Source organism: Megalobrama amblycephala, linkage group LG6 (genome assembly GCF_018812025.1).
Source record: "Megalobrama amblycephala isolate DHTTF-2021 linkage group LG6, ASM1881202v1, whole genome shotgun sequence".
In the NCBI taxonomy this organism is placed as follows: Eukaryota; Metazoa; Chordata; class Actinopteri; order Cypriniformes; family Xenocyprididae; genus Megalobrama; species Megalobrama amblycephala.
Window position 1 is genome coordinate 26,487,872 of NC_063049.1, and position 15,772 is coordinate 26,503,643.

Here is a 15,772-nt window from a genome sequence, read left to right on the forward strand (position 1 = left end):
TGCAGCAGAATTATTATTTTTTTTTTTTGTAACCTTGGCCAGATCTGTGCCTTGCCACAATTCTGTCTCTGAGCTCTTCAGGCAGTTCCTTTGACCTCATGATTCTCATATGCTCTGACATGCACTGTGAGCTGTAAGGTCTTATATAGACAGGTGTGTGGCTTTCCCAATCAAGTCCAATCATTATAATCAAACACAGCTGGACTCAAATGAAGGTGTAGAACCATCTCAAGGATGATCAGAAGAAATGGACAGCACCTGAGTTAAATATATGAGTGTCACAGCAAAGGGTCTGAATACTTAGGACCATGTGATATTTCAGTTTTTCTTTTTTAATAAATCTGCAAAAATGTCAACAATTCTGTGTTTTTCTGTCAATATGGGGTGCTTTGTGTACATTAATGAGGAAAAAAAATGAACTTAAATGATTTTAGCAAATGGCTGCAATATAACAAAGAGTGAAAAATTTAAGGGGGTCTGAATACTTTCCGTACCCACTGTACATTTGTGTAATTTAATAAGCAAATATACTTTACTAGTTATGTGAAAAAAAGTAATCTGATTATGTAACTCAAGTTACTTGTAATGCGTTAACCCCAACACTGGTTAAGAGTGATGGAATCTGCTCGCAAAAATGTCAGGGCTGCACCAATCTAAAATCGTAAATATCCAACAATGTTTACCATCAGAAATCCTGTTGTGTGGGGAGGACCTCCGAGGACAAACGTTCATGCACTCTGTAGATCAAATCAGAAAGTGAGCTGATGGAAGACGGAAGCATAACACAACTTCATCCAAACCTTTTTCTTTTTTAACACAAATATTCTGTAAAAAGCAGTGCAAACACTATTATCGCCATTTCTTCTTGCCCAACATCCACCATGTTTGTTTATTCCGAAGTCACGTTTGACTGCGAGAGATTTTGTGAGATTTCCCATGTTCACAGTCGAGAATCTGGTTGTTTGTGAATGGAATCTTTTAGTGTGTGGTGTCCTGTCTTGGTCACATCGTGGCACTCAACACACTATATTATACATACTATCGCAAATGGGTCTTGCATTGAAACAGCATATTGGGAAGCCAGAATGTTCCCAGACAGGAGATTTATATGATGCAGGCAGTGACTCTATCAGCGACTTGTCTCTTTCGCTTGCCATGCTGAACTGCAACACACCGACACGTTAGGAACTGTGATATCAGCAATAGATTTACATACTAACAGTTGATTGGACAGCTATGTGAAACACATATCCATCGACAGATACATACGTTAGCGGAACTCTCTGTTTTATGCGTTATTATAGATGCCTCGTTAGATTAACCGCTGTACAAGTGCGTGTCGAACCGTGGGTGGAGAACGGTACGGTTCTGTTTTTTTTTTTTTTCTCCGCAAACCGTTACACACCTAATAGCATGTACAAATAAACAGCACTAACAGTGGGCACTCTTAATTGAATTCCTCCTACTGTCTTTTAGTGTTTTTATGTCTACGTGTATGTTGTTTTTTTTGTGTGTTTTTGTTTCTGAAGGGATGAACGTGCCCCTACGCTTGGTTGGATGACAAATTTTCCCTGTGTGTAAAATGTGGGTTAAGACGACATTAGTAATGTTGGTCCACACACGAGTGTGTGCATGTTTGTGAGTGTGTGTGTCCGTATCATGGGTAAGAGACGCTGTAAGTAAGCTGACACTGATGACGCAGGGCTCTCGCCTACAGTGTTTCTCAGCTCATTTTCAGATGGTAATTCGCCCCTTCCAAAGCAAACTCACAGAGTGTAAGGAAACGATTATATGCATGGCCGGCCATCCGTCAACATGCCCTAGGTTCTTTTCTCAGCAACCAACTTTGTCCAAGCCTTTTAAGAATTTAAAAATATTCCCAGAGACAAACAAGAGAAGAAACAGAGTATTTGATATGAAATATCTCGCAGGTGGGCTCCCGTTGGTCCCTTGTTTATGTGATGCATATTTCTTTCATTCTTTTGTTCTTTTTCTGGCAAAACAAACAACAAAAAGTAGTAAAATTTTTATAATTCTGAAAATATGGCTCTAGTGTCATACCATATTCACAAACAGATGCTGTTGAAAACAAAACAAAGACTGAAAGATGTCAAGAATACTGATATGAAACGTACCGTATAGTCGCGAGAGGACGGCCCAGAAAGGTTAGTATAAGGAAACTCCCTTTAAAGTAAATAAAGTACAGGGTTAGCCCGCAGTCACCATCCCCATTTAGTGGAGAAAGTTGGAGAAAAATAAACAAGGTAAAAGTAACCTCAGAATGAAAACATCTTTTGTAATATCTCATTGAATGTAGCATAATCCAAAGAAATCTCTCTTTTAAAGGCTTCTATTCCCTCGCAGTGTCCTTTGGATCAACTTCATCAGACCTCACTTATTAATTGGCTTTCTGCGTATAGCCGTAATTCAATCTCGATTGACCCTAGTGAGCAGGAGCCCAGCTGAGAGAGGCCATACCACATCATCAATCACCGAAATCCACAACGCTGGTGGCCCCTATTAAAAGGCCAGTCTTTGTATTAAAACACAACAGGCCAACTGGGCATGTTTGCATAAAGTCACATGACAATCAGGTGTCCTTTCAAGAGTTTCAGCCCTACGGAGCCGCCACATCACAAAGACACTCCTGGAAAGACTAGAACGTAATGCTGCTCTGATTTCCATTGTTCTCCGCTCTGGCAGAAGAGTGAGTTTGGTTTCCATAGCACTTAACTGGCATCAGATGTTTGCAGAAAGTCCCACACACCCTATTGGAGTGGTAAGATTGATGGCCAGCACTGTATTGATCCCAATGCTGTGATCTAAAACAATGACAGTTTCCCCTAAGACGGGGACCACAGTGCTATCAAGCTCATCGAAGGGAAAATCCATCACAGGAATCTCTCGCTAGACTCTCGTTGTCAGGCGGACCAGGTTTTCATTAGCCCATTTAACTCAGCACAGATAACTGAAGCTACTTTTCAAAGTTGGTGGGGAAAAGAGGGTATTTGGCTGCTTTTTAAAAAGCAGTTCAAAGGCATGGATGTGACTCTCTGTAAGGCGGCCTGCCGCCAATGACTGACTGGCGGAGCGATTCTGTTACTGAAGCAGATGGCAGGATATCCTGCTGTAGAGATTGTCTCAGAACGGTTCAAAGGGAACAGCGCAGTGGAAATTATGCGCCTCGGTCCCATATCGAAGTAATAAAGTCGCATCAAAGACGCCGATTACCTTGTTACATAAAACAGTGCCACGGCTTCATAGTTGTGTGGGTTACATTATTTAATTGAAGCGAGCGGGTGTGTTTTTGTAGAAATGTGTGTAGAACATTGAGTTGTGGACTTCACTCGGTGATTTCATCCCTGGACAGCTGAGGAAACCATTCCAATGTATTGGAAAATGTGCTGTTGGTCCAGCGCAAGCATGTTTTGTAAATACGCATAACTAATAAAAGCTGCTTTTGTGATATGGCTGCTGATGTTGAACTTCTGCTAATTCTGCTTGTCATACTTGCTGAGGTCCCCGTGGAGGCCTTGATTATCACTGTACTCCCTCAGAGTCGGTAGCCACCAGCGGTCAGAAACTCATCACTTGGCACCCGAGCTCCAAATCCTCATGCGCCTTGCTACTCATCCTGTAGCACTCTCTTTTTTGATTGCTCTTAAGCCTTAATGTGGGCAGGATGGGGTGATGAGGAGATGGGCTTTCTTAATCAAATCGCTGAGCGTTTAATCTTGTCGGTGAAACATCTGGCGGGCACCTTTTCTCATTTGTTTCTTTGACATCGGATTCCACCACCTCGTGCTTGGAGGACATTTTCAAAAGGGATCTCTATCCTTGTGGCACGAAGACTCTTCAGTATGTGCCCTGTGAAAATAATCCAATGGTAAAGCCCAAAGGTATGGCATGCGTCTGATCTCCAGATCACGTGTGCCAGGAACGAACCACAATTGAGTCCATATGGTGCTTTCAAGTGCTAGGAGCGAACCATGATAAATAGGAATGAATCAAGGATAAAGCCCCTGGCTTCAGAGATTTGTCCCAAGCAGCTGGCTTGTGGCCATAGGTTTTACCATGATGCAATCAGGACATGCAGGTATTTATAAAACACAAGTAAAAATATGCCTTCTTTGATTGTTTGCTCTTGACGAGGGTAAATCAAGTGCATTACCAGGTATGAATTTTCTAGTCTCAAAAGACCTTAGACTAGGGCTGGGCGATATGGCAAAAAGAAATAATTTTATTTATTTATTTTTTTTTTTTTTCAGAACGATTGACCCATTGTTTTATGTTTAACTAGTCAACTTAAAATGTAACTACAATATGATTCAAGTAACATTCTCTTTATTAACCATCTGGTTAAAAAAAAAAAACACCACACCTGATGTGATCAACATGGTGTATAAGTAAAACAAATGATTTATTTGTTAAATATCTTTGCAGAAAATAAGCATGAAATATGAAGGAAAATGTTGTACAAACTTATCATAAATCCTATATACTCATAAATAATATAAAATAAGAAAAATACTTCTTAGCCAAAAAGAAATAGAACTAAATAACAACACCTTTCAGCCTGTCACTATCATGCAATATCAAACATACAGATACAGTAGTAGTTCTTTACAGGTTTTTGCATTCCATTGCACTATTTTTCCTATTGTTTTAATGTTTGGCGGATGTGTTTGGCTGTTGCACTCGTGTCTCGCGTCTTTTGCAGCGTCTCACCCATGAAACGGCATTCTAAAAATGTGGCCGTCAAGTTAAAAAAAAGTTCAACTTGCTTTTAATAACTTTGCTCCATCAGACTATACAGTAATTTAATTATTTTCCTGCACTATGCTATATTATGATAATCGTGCATCCCCATTTATTTCTTTTATTTTTATATTTGATATAATTAATTATTAGCTTTTCAACTCACCAACCCCCTTGCAGTTCCCTCGCAAACCCGTTTGAGGCTTACTAGTTTGAAGTGACCGTCATATGTAGCCTATATTTTGCTATCAGCCTTGTGAAAAGACTGAAGTTGGATTAATTTGGTGACTTTTTTACCGCAGTGCCCAGCAAGGGTTCAAAAATGTCTTCTGGAGTTCAACTGTTGTCTTGAAAGACAAATACTTGACTTCTCTATTAGATACAGACATGATGTTTTCATCCTGCTAACACCTGCTCAGCTTCTTAACAAAAAGAAGAGAACATGTAAGCAAAGTACAGACAGTGAAACACGGCATCATGGCTCATGTTCCATGTGTAATTGAAACAGAACTGGGCATTTTTGCCTATTCCACTGTCTCTATGGAAATACCACCTTTACACACATTGTTATAACTTTCTTATGATCATTTTAAACTAATTTCAGTCTGCTATCTTCCATTAAGCAAACAAATATCTTTGTTTAGAATAAAACAATACATTGCCACTGTTAACATCTAACATCCTACTACAGGAAAAGATTGTTAGATGTGATGAACAGCTATGTGCTTGTGACTAAGATGTCGAGGTTTTGTTTGAAGTGATCAGGCTGTTATGTTTCTGTTTCACATGACAGATGTCATAGAATGAGCAGATTTTGACACAACTGCACAAGCCATGTCAGATTTGGTAAGCCAAATGCAGATTGCATAATATGGAAAGTCTGTCATTGCTAACGCATTCCATAACCCGATACGATCATATCCGTCATCTGCGTTAAATGAAAATGGGGCAAGGCTGTGGTGCCGCTGGAAACCTCTACTAGCCTTCTGTTTGGTTACCTCCTGTGACCTACTTTAGCTGTACTACATGTCAGTCTTTGTCATTAAAATTTGGAGTCCTCGTCCCAACGCCCTCAGAGGTATGATATTTTTATTCTCAGTGTCACGTAGAGTAGACTAAAGTCCAGGATGTGTGCCACAGTTGGGACAGGAAGTTTGGCGTTTGACTATGAGGTCAGTTGGTAATAATGAATGTAGATGTTAATGTGCAGTAATGACCTTCTCTGTCCACATCTCAAAGGCTCTCTTCAGGTCTCCTGTGCCCATCATACCAGACCTCTGTCAAGCCACCCCACAGGGCACCCACACTGATGAGACTAATGCTGGCCACCGTGCTTTCAAAACGACACACTTGGCCGCATTAAACCTTTGCGTGATCGGTCGCTTTCGCTCAGTGGGCAGAGAGTGTTATAGGGATGTTTCAGGTTCATTGTAAGTTAAGCTGAATTGACAGTGTTTGTGGCATAATGTCTGTTACCACCAAAAATAATTTCAACTCCTCTCTTTTTTTAAGAAAAAAGAAAACTTCACAGTTACAGCATCATAAATGGTGCTGATAGCATACAGTTCATAGCCACAAAACTTTAAATATTGTACACTGCCATTCAAAAGTTTGGGGTCTGTAAGGTTCACGTCTGTAAGGAGGATAGAATTATTTGATAAGAAATGCAGTAAAAACAGTAATATTATAAAATAGTTTAACAATTTAAAATTTCTTTTTGAATATATTTTTATTCCTGTGATCCCATGCTGGATTTTCTGCATCATTGCTCCAGTCTTTAGTGTCACATGATCATTCAGAAATCATGCTAATATGCTGATTTGATGATCAAGAAACATATCTTTTTATCATCAACAGTTGTGCTGCTTAATATTTTTTTTGGAAATCTTTTATAAATGTATTTAGTTTGGTATTAATCAAGATTTTGCAGCAATTGAGTTTAAAGGGTTAGTTCACCCAAAAATTGAAAATTCTGTCATTTATTACTCACCCTCATGTCGTTCCACACCCGTAAGACCTTTGTTAATCTTCAGAAGACAAATTAAGATATTTTTTTATAAAATCCGAGAGGTATATGACTCGTCCATAGACAGCAAATTAACCGACACTTTCAAGGTCCAGAAAGGTACTTAAGACATTGTTAAAAAAGTTGATGTGACTGCAGTGGTTCAACCTTAATGTTATGAAGCGACGAGAATACTTTTTGTGCAAAAAACAAAACAAAAAAACAACTTTATTCAATAATATTTTCTCTTCTGTGTCATTCTCATACATTGTTTACATCCAGCGCTTCCAAGTTCTATGTCAGAACGCTGACTCATTATTGGCATGCGTCGTGCTGCTCATGTGATCAGCTTTGGCCAATACTGAGCCGGCATTCGGACGTAAACACGGAAAACTTCACTGTGCTTACTGCGGCAACTGCTTAAGGATAATGACAGGGAGGAGAAGATATTGAGTAAAGAATAATGAATAAAGTCATTATTTTTGTTTTGTTTTTGCACACAAAAAGTATTCTTGTGGCTTCATAACATTAAGGTTGAACCACTGCAGTAAAGGCTGATTTATACTTCTGCGTCGGACCTATGCTGGAGCCACTGCGCCATAGGCTATGCGTCTGTTTTCAGGTTTTCATTTATACTTCTGCGTCGTTGTCCGCGTCGACGTGCATACAGACCACTAGTAGGCAGTGTCCGCGGTCATGTTGAATATCAAGGCAAATGCCGAAGAAGAAGCAGCTTGTCATGTTGTCAGAGAAGCTTGCATATAGAAACGGCAGAGAAGCGGCAAATAGGTAACGACTTTTGTTGCAGTCTGACTGTATGTGTCCCCTGAAACCATAGACAGTAAAAGAAATGGACACAGCGACCCCATTGGAACTCAATTGAGACAAGTGAAGCCCATTTTTAGCGATTTTTAGCACTTCCGTTTCTGACGCGCAGACTCAAACTAAGCTTGATGACGTCAGCAACCTGCCTGACAGATGTAAATCTTCTAGTAGCTGTGCGTGCAAACTGCCATCGTTAATCTTGCAGAGACGGCGAGCTTGAGCGGGGAGTTCTTTGGCGTGAGTGAGCAGGAGAAATTATTCAGATTAATTATTTTGTATAGTATTTTAAAATGTAACGCCAGTACACCATATTAAGTTAATGCATACTATTGCCTGCGAGCTTCTCCTCCTGTCTGTACGGTAATTTCTCTACTGTGCGACAGAGAGTCGAGTGGTTATGACGCAATCGTTAGCCTATTTTTACAAAAACTGTTTCTACGGGGCCATAATGTAACATAGAAGGTAATGGAGCCCTTTATACATTGTCGTGTATCTTTAGAAATAAATAATGGACAAATTGAGTCTTTAAACGCCTCAGATGTAAAGTTATTTGCTGTCAAAGTGACGCCAAAATGAATGGGAGTCAATGGGATGGCTAACGCAAGTGAAGTTCTGCTACAAGATGGCGGCACGCGGCCGACTTCAACTTCCGGTCGACTTCCTTGGGCACTGCCTGAAACAGTGCGTTTTTCATTCCTATGGGAGTTGTAAACGCTCGCTCTTCTCCTATTGCGCCGCGCCAGTTTTTTTGACCTGAAGGAGGGGTTCTAGCAGACCAATCACAGCGCGTGCGGTCCGCGTAGAATTGACGCGTTGTTACTTTTTTGAAGAGGTGCACGTCAGGCGACATCGTAGGATACGCGTGGTACAAACAACCTACGCCGTAGCTACGGCATCGGGTGTGTCTCATACGTCCTGAAAAGTGAAGCTGCGGGCTTTTTGATCGCCCCCTGGTGGCTGGATGCAGTACAGGTCATAAACCCCGCCCTCTCAATGCAGTCGAATGAGACTTCAGTGAAAACTTAAAAATAAATTCTGCTTCAAATAAAACTTTCTGAAAGATGGTTTTGGTCATTTAAGGTAGTTGTTATCACGCTGATATATATTCAGTTGTTCGTTTTTGTGATAATTTAGATTTTAGCCAGCAATTTGATGCTATAAAAACGGGGCGTGTCGTCATGATTCGCAGTTGATTGACAGCTTGTCTGAGGACTGTCGGAGCTTCGAGGGGAGATTGAAGATGTACAACTAACTATTAATTTTCGATTTTTTTGTTATTTAACACCAACAAAATGAGCTGTTCAGCAGTAAACTGTACTAACCGACCTACAGGATCTGACGGATCACTGAACTTTTTTCTGTAACATTAAATGTGGGCTTTGCTTCATAAGCCAATTAATAAATGTTATTAGTTAAGATAACACACCTAATGTTAACCAAAAAGCAGGCGATCGTTTTCTGGCAGTTACTTATTATTTTTATGGGTATAAAATAATAATTAGCAGGACAAAACTAATGATAGCCTACTCTAATTACAGCAATCGATCTACTGTAACGTTAGTTGAACTTGATTTAAAATGGCAGGACCGTTTCTGACGATTTAGAGTTGTTTCTAGTGGCATATTATATTGAGTTTATCTTCTGAATTTGCTGTTTCAGAAAATATTATTGCTCAAGAAACAGAGTAGCCTATTATTTTATAGGTAGAATTTTAAATTGTGTATAATTTTTATAGTCTATTTAAAATACATGAATGATGACGCGTCTGGGCGGAAGTTTGATACCGCGACTCCGCCTCCGGGCTCCACTGACGATTCCTTCTGCGCATGCCAAGGTTCCAAACCTTTTTTTTTTTTTTTTTTTTGATGTATTGCGTAATGTGTCAGGGCCCATTCATCAGCCCATTTTGACTTCAGTTCATTACAATGGAAGGAAGCGGCGTCGCATCGTCCATCTTTTTTTACAGTCTATGTACGGCATACACTCGACGCAGAAGTATAAATCAGCCTTAACGTTGACTGTTTTAACAATGTCTTTAGTACCTTTCTGGACCTTGAAAGTGTCGGTTAAATATCTGTCTATTAAGGAGTCCTATATACCTCTCGGATTTCATCAAAAATATCTTAATTTGTGTTCTGAAGATGAACGAAGGTCTTACGGGTGTGGAATGACATGAGGGTGAGTATAAAAAACTGAATTTTTATTTTTGGGTGAACAAACTCTTTAACTTAATGAACCCAGTTACTTTAAGCTGTCCTGAGCTACCCAGAAGAACTGCCGGAAAAAGTTTGCACGGCTCACACGTAGCTCTCACCGCTTCTAAGCCGTCACAACGGCCAACCTCAAGATCAATGGAATTTTTCATTAGCCTGGGAAAAAGAGACCGCTTGTGATTATTGCCAATAAAGGAAATTAGATGAAATGATTTTTGACTTTGATTTTCTTTCCTCCCTCTTTTCCCCAACCATCCTTTCACATTTAATCAAATGCAAGGTAAAAGTCATCTCTGAAATTGCGCCTGATTTATAAATAAGCTAATTGGTGGCATTCTCCCTCTCCTGTCAGTGGACAAGGCTGTGTTTTTATTGCCTAGTCAAAACCTCCTCATGTAATTTTCAAAATGGCCCTCGAAATGAAATTTTCCTCCCAGCAAGCAAGGCAGCTCCATCCCTCATACCTTGCCGCAACCACCTTCTTGTCATCTCTTTAGTGCAGCTTTATGTAGCCTGGCTCCCCTGTCCACATCTGTTAGTTAATTCATCCATTGCGAAACTCTTCCCTGGCACTTTTATCAATGGCTAATCTAATGGAGGTGAACTGTTGAGTGACTGCTCTCATTGATACTCTGTCTTTCTCAGGGACGTTTGGAGAATAATAACGGCACCGTTTCATATTTGGATAGCCATTGATCGCTGCTGAATGCATATTTACTGAGATGGATACAGGATTAGAGCATTGCGTCTGAAACGACAACTTCAAAAGAGCGAATAGCGAATGCTCTGTGGACAGTTATGTTGTGGCTTTAACAGCTTTCTTTGAAGGTTCTTCCATACACACCACAATTTACCTATCTGTATTTGACTAACGCTTCCCCAACTACGTAAATGAAAGTGCAGTCAAAATGCACAAACGCATGCACGCTTGTGTCCTGTACCCGGAAATGCTTTCAACACAGTTGGGAGGATAAAGAACCAATGAGAAAAGGGAAATAAAATGCTGTTTTCTCTTCTCGTATAATTATTTATGACTGGTACACAACTAACTTGGAAAAAGTGGGCGGTAGAAATACACCCAACATTGTGGTGAGTCGAGGCAACCATCTGTATGTAACTCAGAGAGAAACTCTCTTTACACTCGACTGCCTTTACAGCCCCTTTTTGTTTTGAAGTCGATGAGTTCTCCAGCACTTGGAAGGATCCACATATATTATAAACATATTGTGGGAAGTCGTGCTAAATCGGTTAGTAGTTCGTCATGTTGTATTGCTTCCCTCTGCCACAGAGACTTTGGCTCACTGAAATATAAGTGCCACTTAGGACATCCTCTGTATTCAAGCCAATTTAATGAACTGTTCTATTGCATTATCTTTATTTCATTTATTATTTTTTATTTTTTTACTTCTATATTTTATTTCATTTTTCCTTCCAAAATGTGCCTTGTTGCAGAGTGGCAATGTTAAATTTTTAAAAAGAAAGAAGATCTACTGTAACTGTAATGAAAGCTTGCATCAGCGGCCAAGTGTTAGCGATCTGCTCATTAATCTTTGGAAAATTTTGTTGCGTCATGAATATCTTGAATGGCTTTTGTAAATGTTTTGACTTGTTTTGGACTTATTCAATCTGGACTAAAGATAGTGCCATATATCTGTCACTTCGTAAAGCAGTACAAGGTTGTTTCTTTTTGGATTTTACCATTGCCTTCGGTTTTTGCTCCACTGCAAAAAATAATAGCGCATCAGTAAGCATGGGGGAATCTCGCTCTCAAGCAGCTAATTGGCTCGCGTCCATCACACAACCTACAATTAGGACTCACAGTGCCATAGAGGCAGCGCATGGGCTGTGCAGTCGCAGAGAACCAAGAAAGTGCTTTCTGCATTTTATGGATTGCTTTTGGCAGAGAATTATGTGAAATGTGACTTGTTTTAACTTCTTTAACTTGTAATAATCGTCGCGGTTGCAGAACACATCAGTCCGACTGTGTGCTCGACATATTTTAAGGCCGGGGAGAGAGAAGTGCCACATGAGGGCCCCTTTTTCTTTTTTAAAATGTGGTTTTAGTTACCTTCATTGTTTATTTTGCTCAAACATGTAATGTTCTGACTGGTGTAGCATATGAATTATTTGCTCCTTATGTTGTTTTTTATTATAGAAATCAGTGAAGGTTTGAGAAAAACATATTTGAATTAGGAATGTGTTTACAGTCATAGTGTGTTTTTAATCCTTTCTCTTTAAATAAATAATAAAAAAAGTTTTTCCAGTTTCTCTTATGTTGTTTTATAGGGCTTTTCCCCTTTCGTCCTCAGGTTCCTCCCTGCACACAAACGTCTCAGGCATTCAGTGCGGTGTGATGATATCCACGTTCAGGCTGCTCAAAGCCACATTCAAACAACAGGTCCAAGGTAACACACTATAGCACTGAAGGCTGTTTGTGCATTAAAATGGCTAAGACTGGTTACTTCTTGAACTAATGATCTTATAATAAACTTTAGCAGTTGTCCAGACCTCACGATAGACTCTGAGCCACCTGAGAATATTGTCAATGTGGCAGGGATGCAGCAATCCTTGAACCCCATGAGTGTCACGCCCCATCAAGAGACGGTGGGGAATCAGCCAGTGTCCCGTCCGTGTGATGATCAGAGAGAGAATCTTCGGCCACTCCACATAGTCTGGCCACATCGCTGGTAAGATGTTCATAAAACATTAGAAACATTTATTCATCAAGAGCTCATCTAACATGCATTTATTTATAGAAATTTGGATTTAACAAAATACTTTCAATATTTCACTTATTCTTTTCATTAACTTTTTAACATTAACTGACTGATTCTTCATTTACAATTATAATGAATTTCAATGCAGAATATGTAAAGACATTTATTCATCTTTGGGCACTTTCAAACTTGTAGACTTGCTTGCAAAATATACACACACACACACACACACACACACACATATATATATATATATATATATATATATATATTATACTTTAGTAAAACACAATGTGTTTGATAACATTATGTGGTTAGATGACATTTTAACTTTTTTGGAATAAAATGGATGACTATTTGTCTTTCTAAGGCTATCATATCTAGCATTTTTTAGTATACTTAAATACACAGAATGCATATACTATATTTCAGACTTTCGTGAATTTGTTAAAAATGCATTTTCACACTATAAATATTGGAATAGTTTGATTATTTCTCTTTTTATATATATAATCATAGAATTTAAAATGTAATATTTATTTTGTGAACTTCTGTCTGAGGCAAGGGTACAACAATAAAATGTTAGGCATAAGGCATTTAAAAAGTAGATAAAATAAATAACCAAGGCATGGTAAAATAAAGAGTTTTATGTGATCCTTGATTGTTGTCATAAAAATCAACCAATAAAAATCAATTGACCCTTCGCTGGGAGTTTGATTGACAAGTGATCTAACCAATCAGAACGCAGAATCCGCCATTTTGTCCGACAAAGCAGTCAGGAGTTAGAAGATTAACCTCGGTGGACTTGAACTTGAAAAATGGTGTGTATTGACGTCTTTCCACGTTTGAAACAACATTCCTTCTCATGTTCATTCATGTTTATTTGATGCTATAAATGAACTAGTAAGAAGAGATGATCGGTTCACGAGTGCTACAGCAATCTGTCACGACACATTAAAGAGCCACAGAACGTTTTTATTGTTTGAATTTCTTAAAAAACTACACCGTTTGAAAGCTGGGACTTTGTTTAATATCATAAGTAACCTGCTCTGTCTTGTCTGTCGACATGTTGTCAGTGTCCTCTTTCCTCCATGATGTATTTTTCACTGTGTATGGCGTGACAGCACCATGGCTTGTCGGACAAAGCAACAGTAAAGGGGGGCGGGTCTTTGCGAAGGGTCAATTGTGGAAACTGCAGAATTGAAAAATTCTATGTTGAAATAATAGCTTTTAGCTTTCACTGTTCCCACTAAACAAAGCACTGTAACACGAGGACCTTGTTTCTCAGCAGACTTCAAACATGTGCGACATGAAAGCGCCTCAAACATCAACCTGTATACAACTACCATTCTGTGAGTTATTTGCTTTGGACTGTCCAGGGAATTGTTTGACAGTACGGCAGAGGCATGGAAAATGGATAACATGCTTGTTTTGGTACAACATGCATAGATAGACCACTGGTTTGAAGCAGTTCTAAGCGTGTAATGTGTCCACCGACCCCCTCGATGCTTGATTTCGGCATCATCTCATCGTTTCTCAAAATAAGTCTTGGCGAAAGCCACCGTTAGAATGTTATCAGTGACGTCGGTGTTCGATTCCTCTCAAAAAAACATGTAAAAGTTTGTATGAACAGAATCTCAATTGCAGAGATGACAACAGAAGAGAACGTCTGTGCCGTTGAGTTTTGTTCACAGGGACTGATGGGGGAGGGATGAGAAAATATTTTATTGCCCACAGGATTGCTCTGTGGTTTTTGTTGAAGTTTAAATATCTTCCACTCCCCATATTTTAGACCTCCTCTTGGCATGAGTGGAAACCAAACAGCATTGTATCTCTACCTCATCTGCCATGGGCTGAAAAAAAAGGAAAAAAAAGAAACTGTTGCTCAAGCCACATATTTCTCCCATGACTCTTTGCTCATCTCTTGGCAGTGATGATATGTTTCCTTACCAAAAAACACCCATAAATCAGATTAACAACCGAAAAGACCACCGGTGTGGAAGTTTGATGCTGGCACAGGGATTTTGCAATGTTTGTTTGTGTTATGTATCTGTCATTCACCTACTCTTGTATCAGTAACAAAAGCACCCATTGTGTAATCTCTTCAAAACTGAGCAAAACACAGATGGATTAGCGCTGTTAACATCCGTGCCTCGTAAACGTTGGCTTTGGTCCGAGTTAAATTGGGATTTACACGGGGCGAGAGCTGCTGGAAAATAAGAAGGGGCTTGGATTATCTTTGACAGTGTGTCCCATTTCATCCTTTTTCCTTTTTTTCCAGCCTCTCTTTTTGTCATCATCACTGGTTGCAGATTGTTAATCTCCATGTGGCCTGGATAGGTCTTCATCCGTTGGATTACAGGACTGTCTTATTGCAGGCGCTGACCGGGGCGTATGGTCAGAAAGGGCAGCTGTTTGCAGGTGCATGTGACGAAGGCTTAAATTTGCTTCTGAAAAGCCCATTTACCTAAGAGGGCAACCTTGTTTTTCACGGTGACCAACAGGCACATGTTCATGCCAAAAAAAACTACAACAAAAAAACTGCAGTGAAGAAGACATTTACTAAAGTACATCATCAGACAGTCACATGGGCTGGCATGGGCTTTCCCTCTGCTGGACCTTTGTATTTTAGGCCATCATTCTCTGGAGGCAATTACGCAATGTTTTTTTTTTTCTTCTCTTCTGGGGCCTCTCTTGAAATCCAGACATATTTGTGTATCTCTCGTTCTTCTCAGACTGTGCAGTGGGCACTAATGACCAAGTAAAAAAGACTGACACGTCACCACACTCTGCTGGCATGGATCGTGACTTGTTCCACAACTCCTCCTGTGCCCTGCTCATCGCCACAGCAGTGCCTCCGAGACCCCCATTAGAGAGGGATGGTGCTTGGAACGACATGATATGTTGGAATTTTGAAAACGGCACAAAGGATTTAAAGCCGACTTGCAAGCAAAGGCAGAATTCCAGAAAATCTTTGACTTTTGATGTTTGCACACAATTAAAACTAATGAACAACAGTAGAGAAGTGGAAAACGAATCGTTTACTGACAGTCGAAATGTAATGAAAGAAAGTCAGCACATACATTTTCACAGCCGTTTGTGTATAGTTACCCCATTATTAGGACCCCAGCATGCACCCCTCCCTGCGGAGGAACAGTGAGAACGATCGACACGGTCATGGTTTGTTTTGTCTTGTTTTACCGGAGGCTTTGCCTCTGCTATTTTCAGCTGACCCTAATCAATCCCCAGATAAC

At 39.7% G+C, this 15,772-nt stretch overlaps 1 protein-coding gene across 5 annotated transcripts in view; it reads left to right on the forward strand.

The window, feature by feature from the left end:
• Nucleotides 1–15,772, forward strand: part of gtdc1 (glycosyltransferase-like domain containing 1) — a 48,850-nt gene that overhangs the window by 21,072 nt on the left and 12,006 nt on the right. For 4 of the 5 annotated variants that reach the window (XM_048193600.1, XM_048193601.1, XM_048193604.1 and 1 more), the window contains 2 exons: nt 12,111–12,206; nt 12,297–12,488. In XM_048193600.1, coding sequence (XP_048049557.1) covers nt 12,111–12,206; nt 12,297–12,488 — 288 coding nt within the window. The remainder of the gene's footprint in view (nt 1–12,110; nt 12,207–12,296; nt 12,489–15,772) is intronic. The other variant, XM_048193602.1, reaches the window with a different exon arrangement.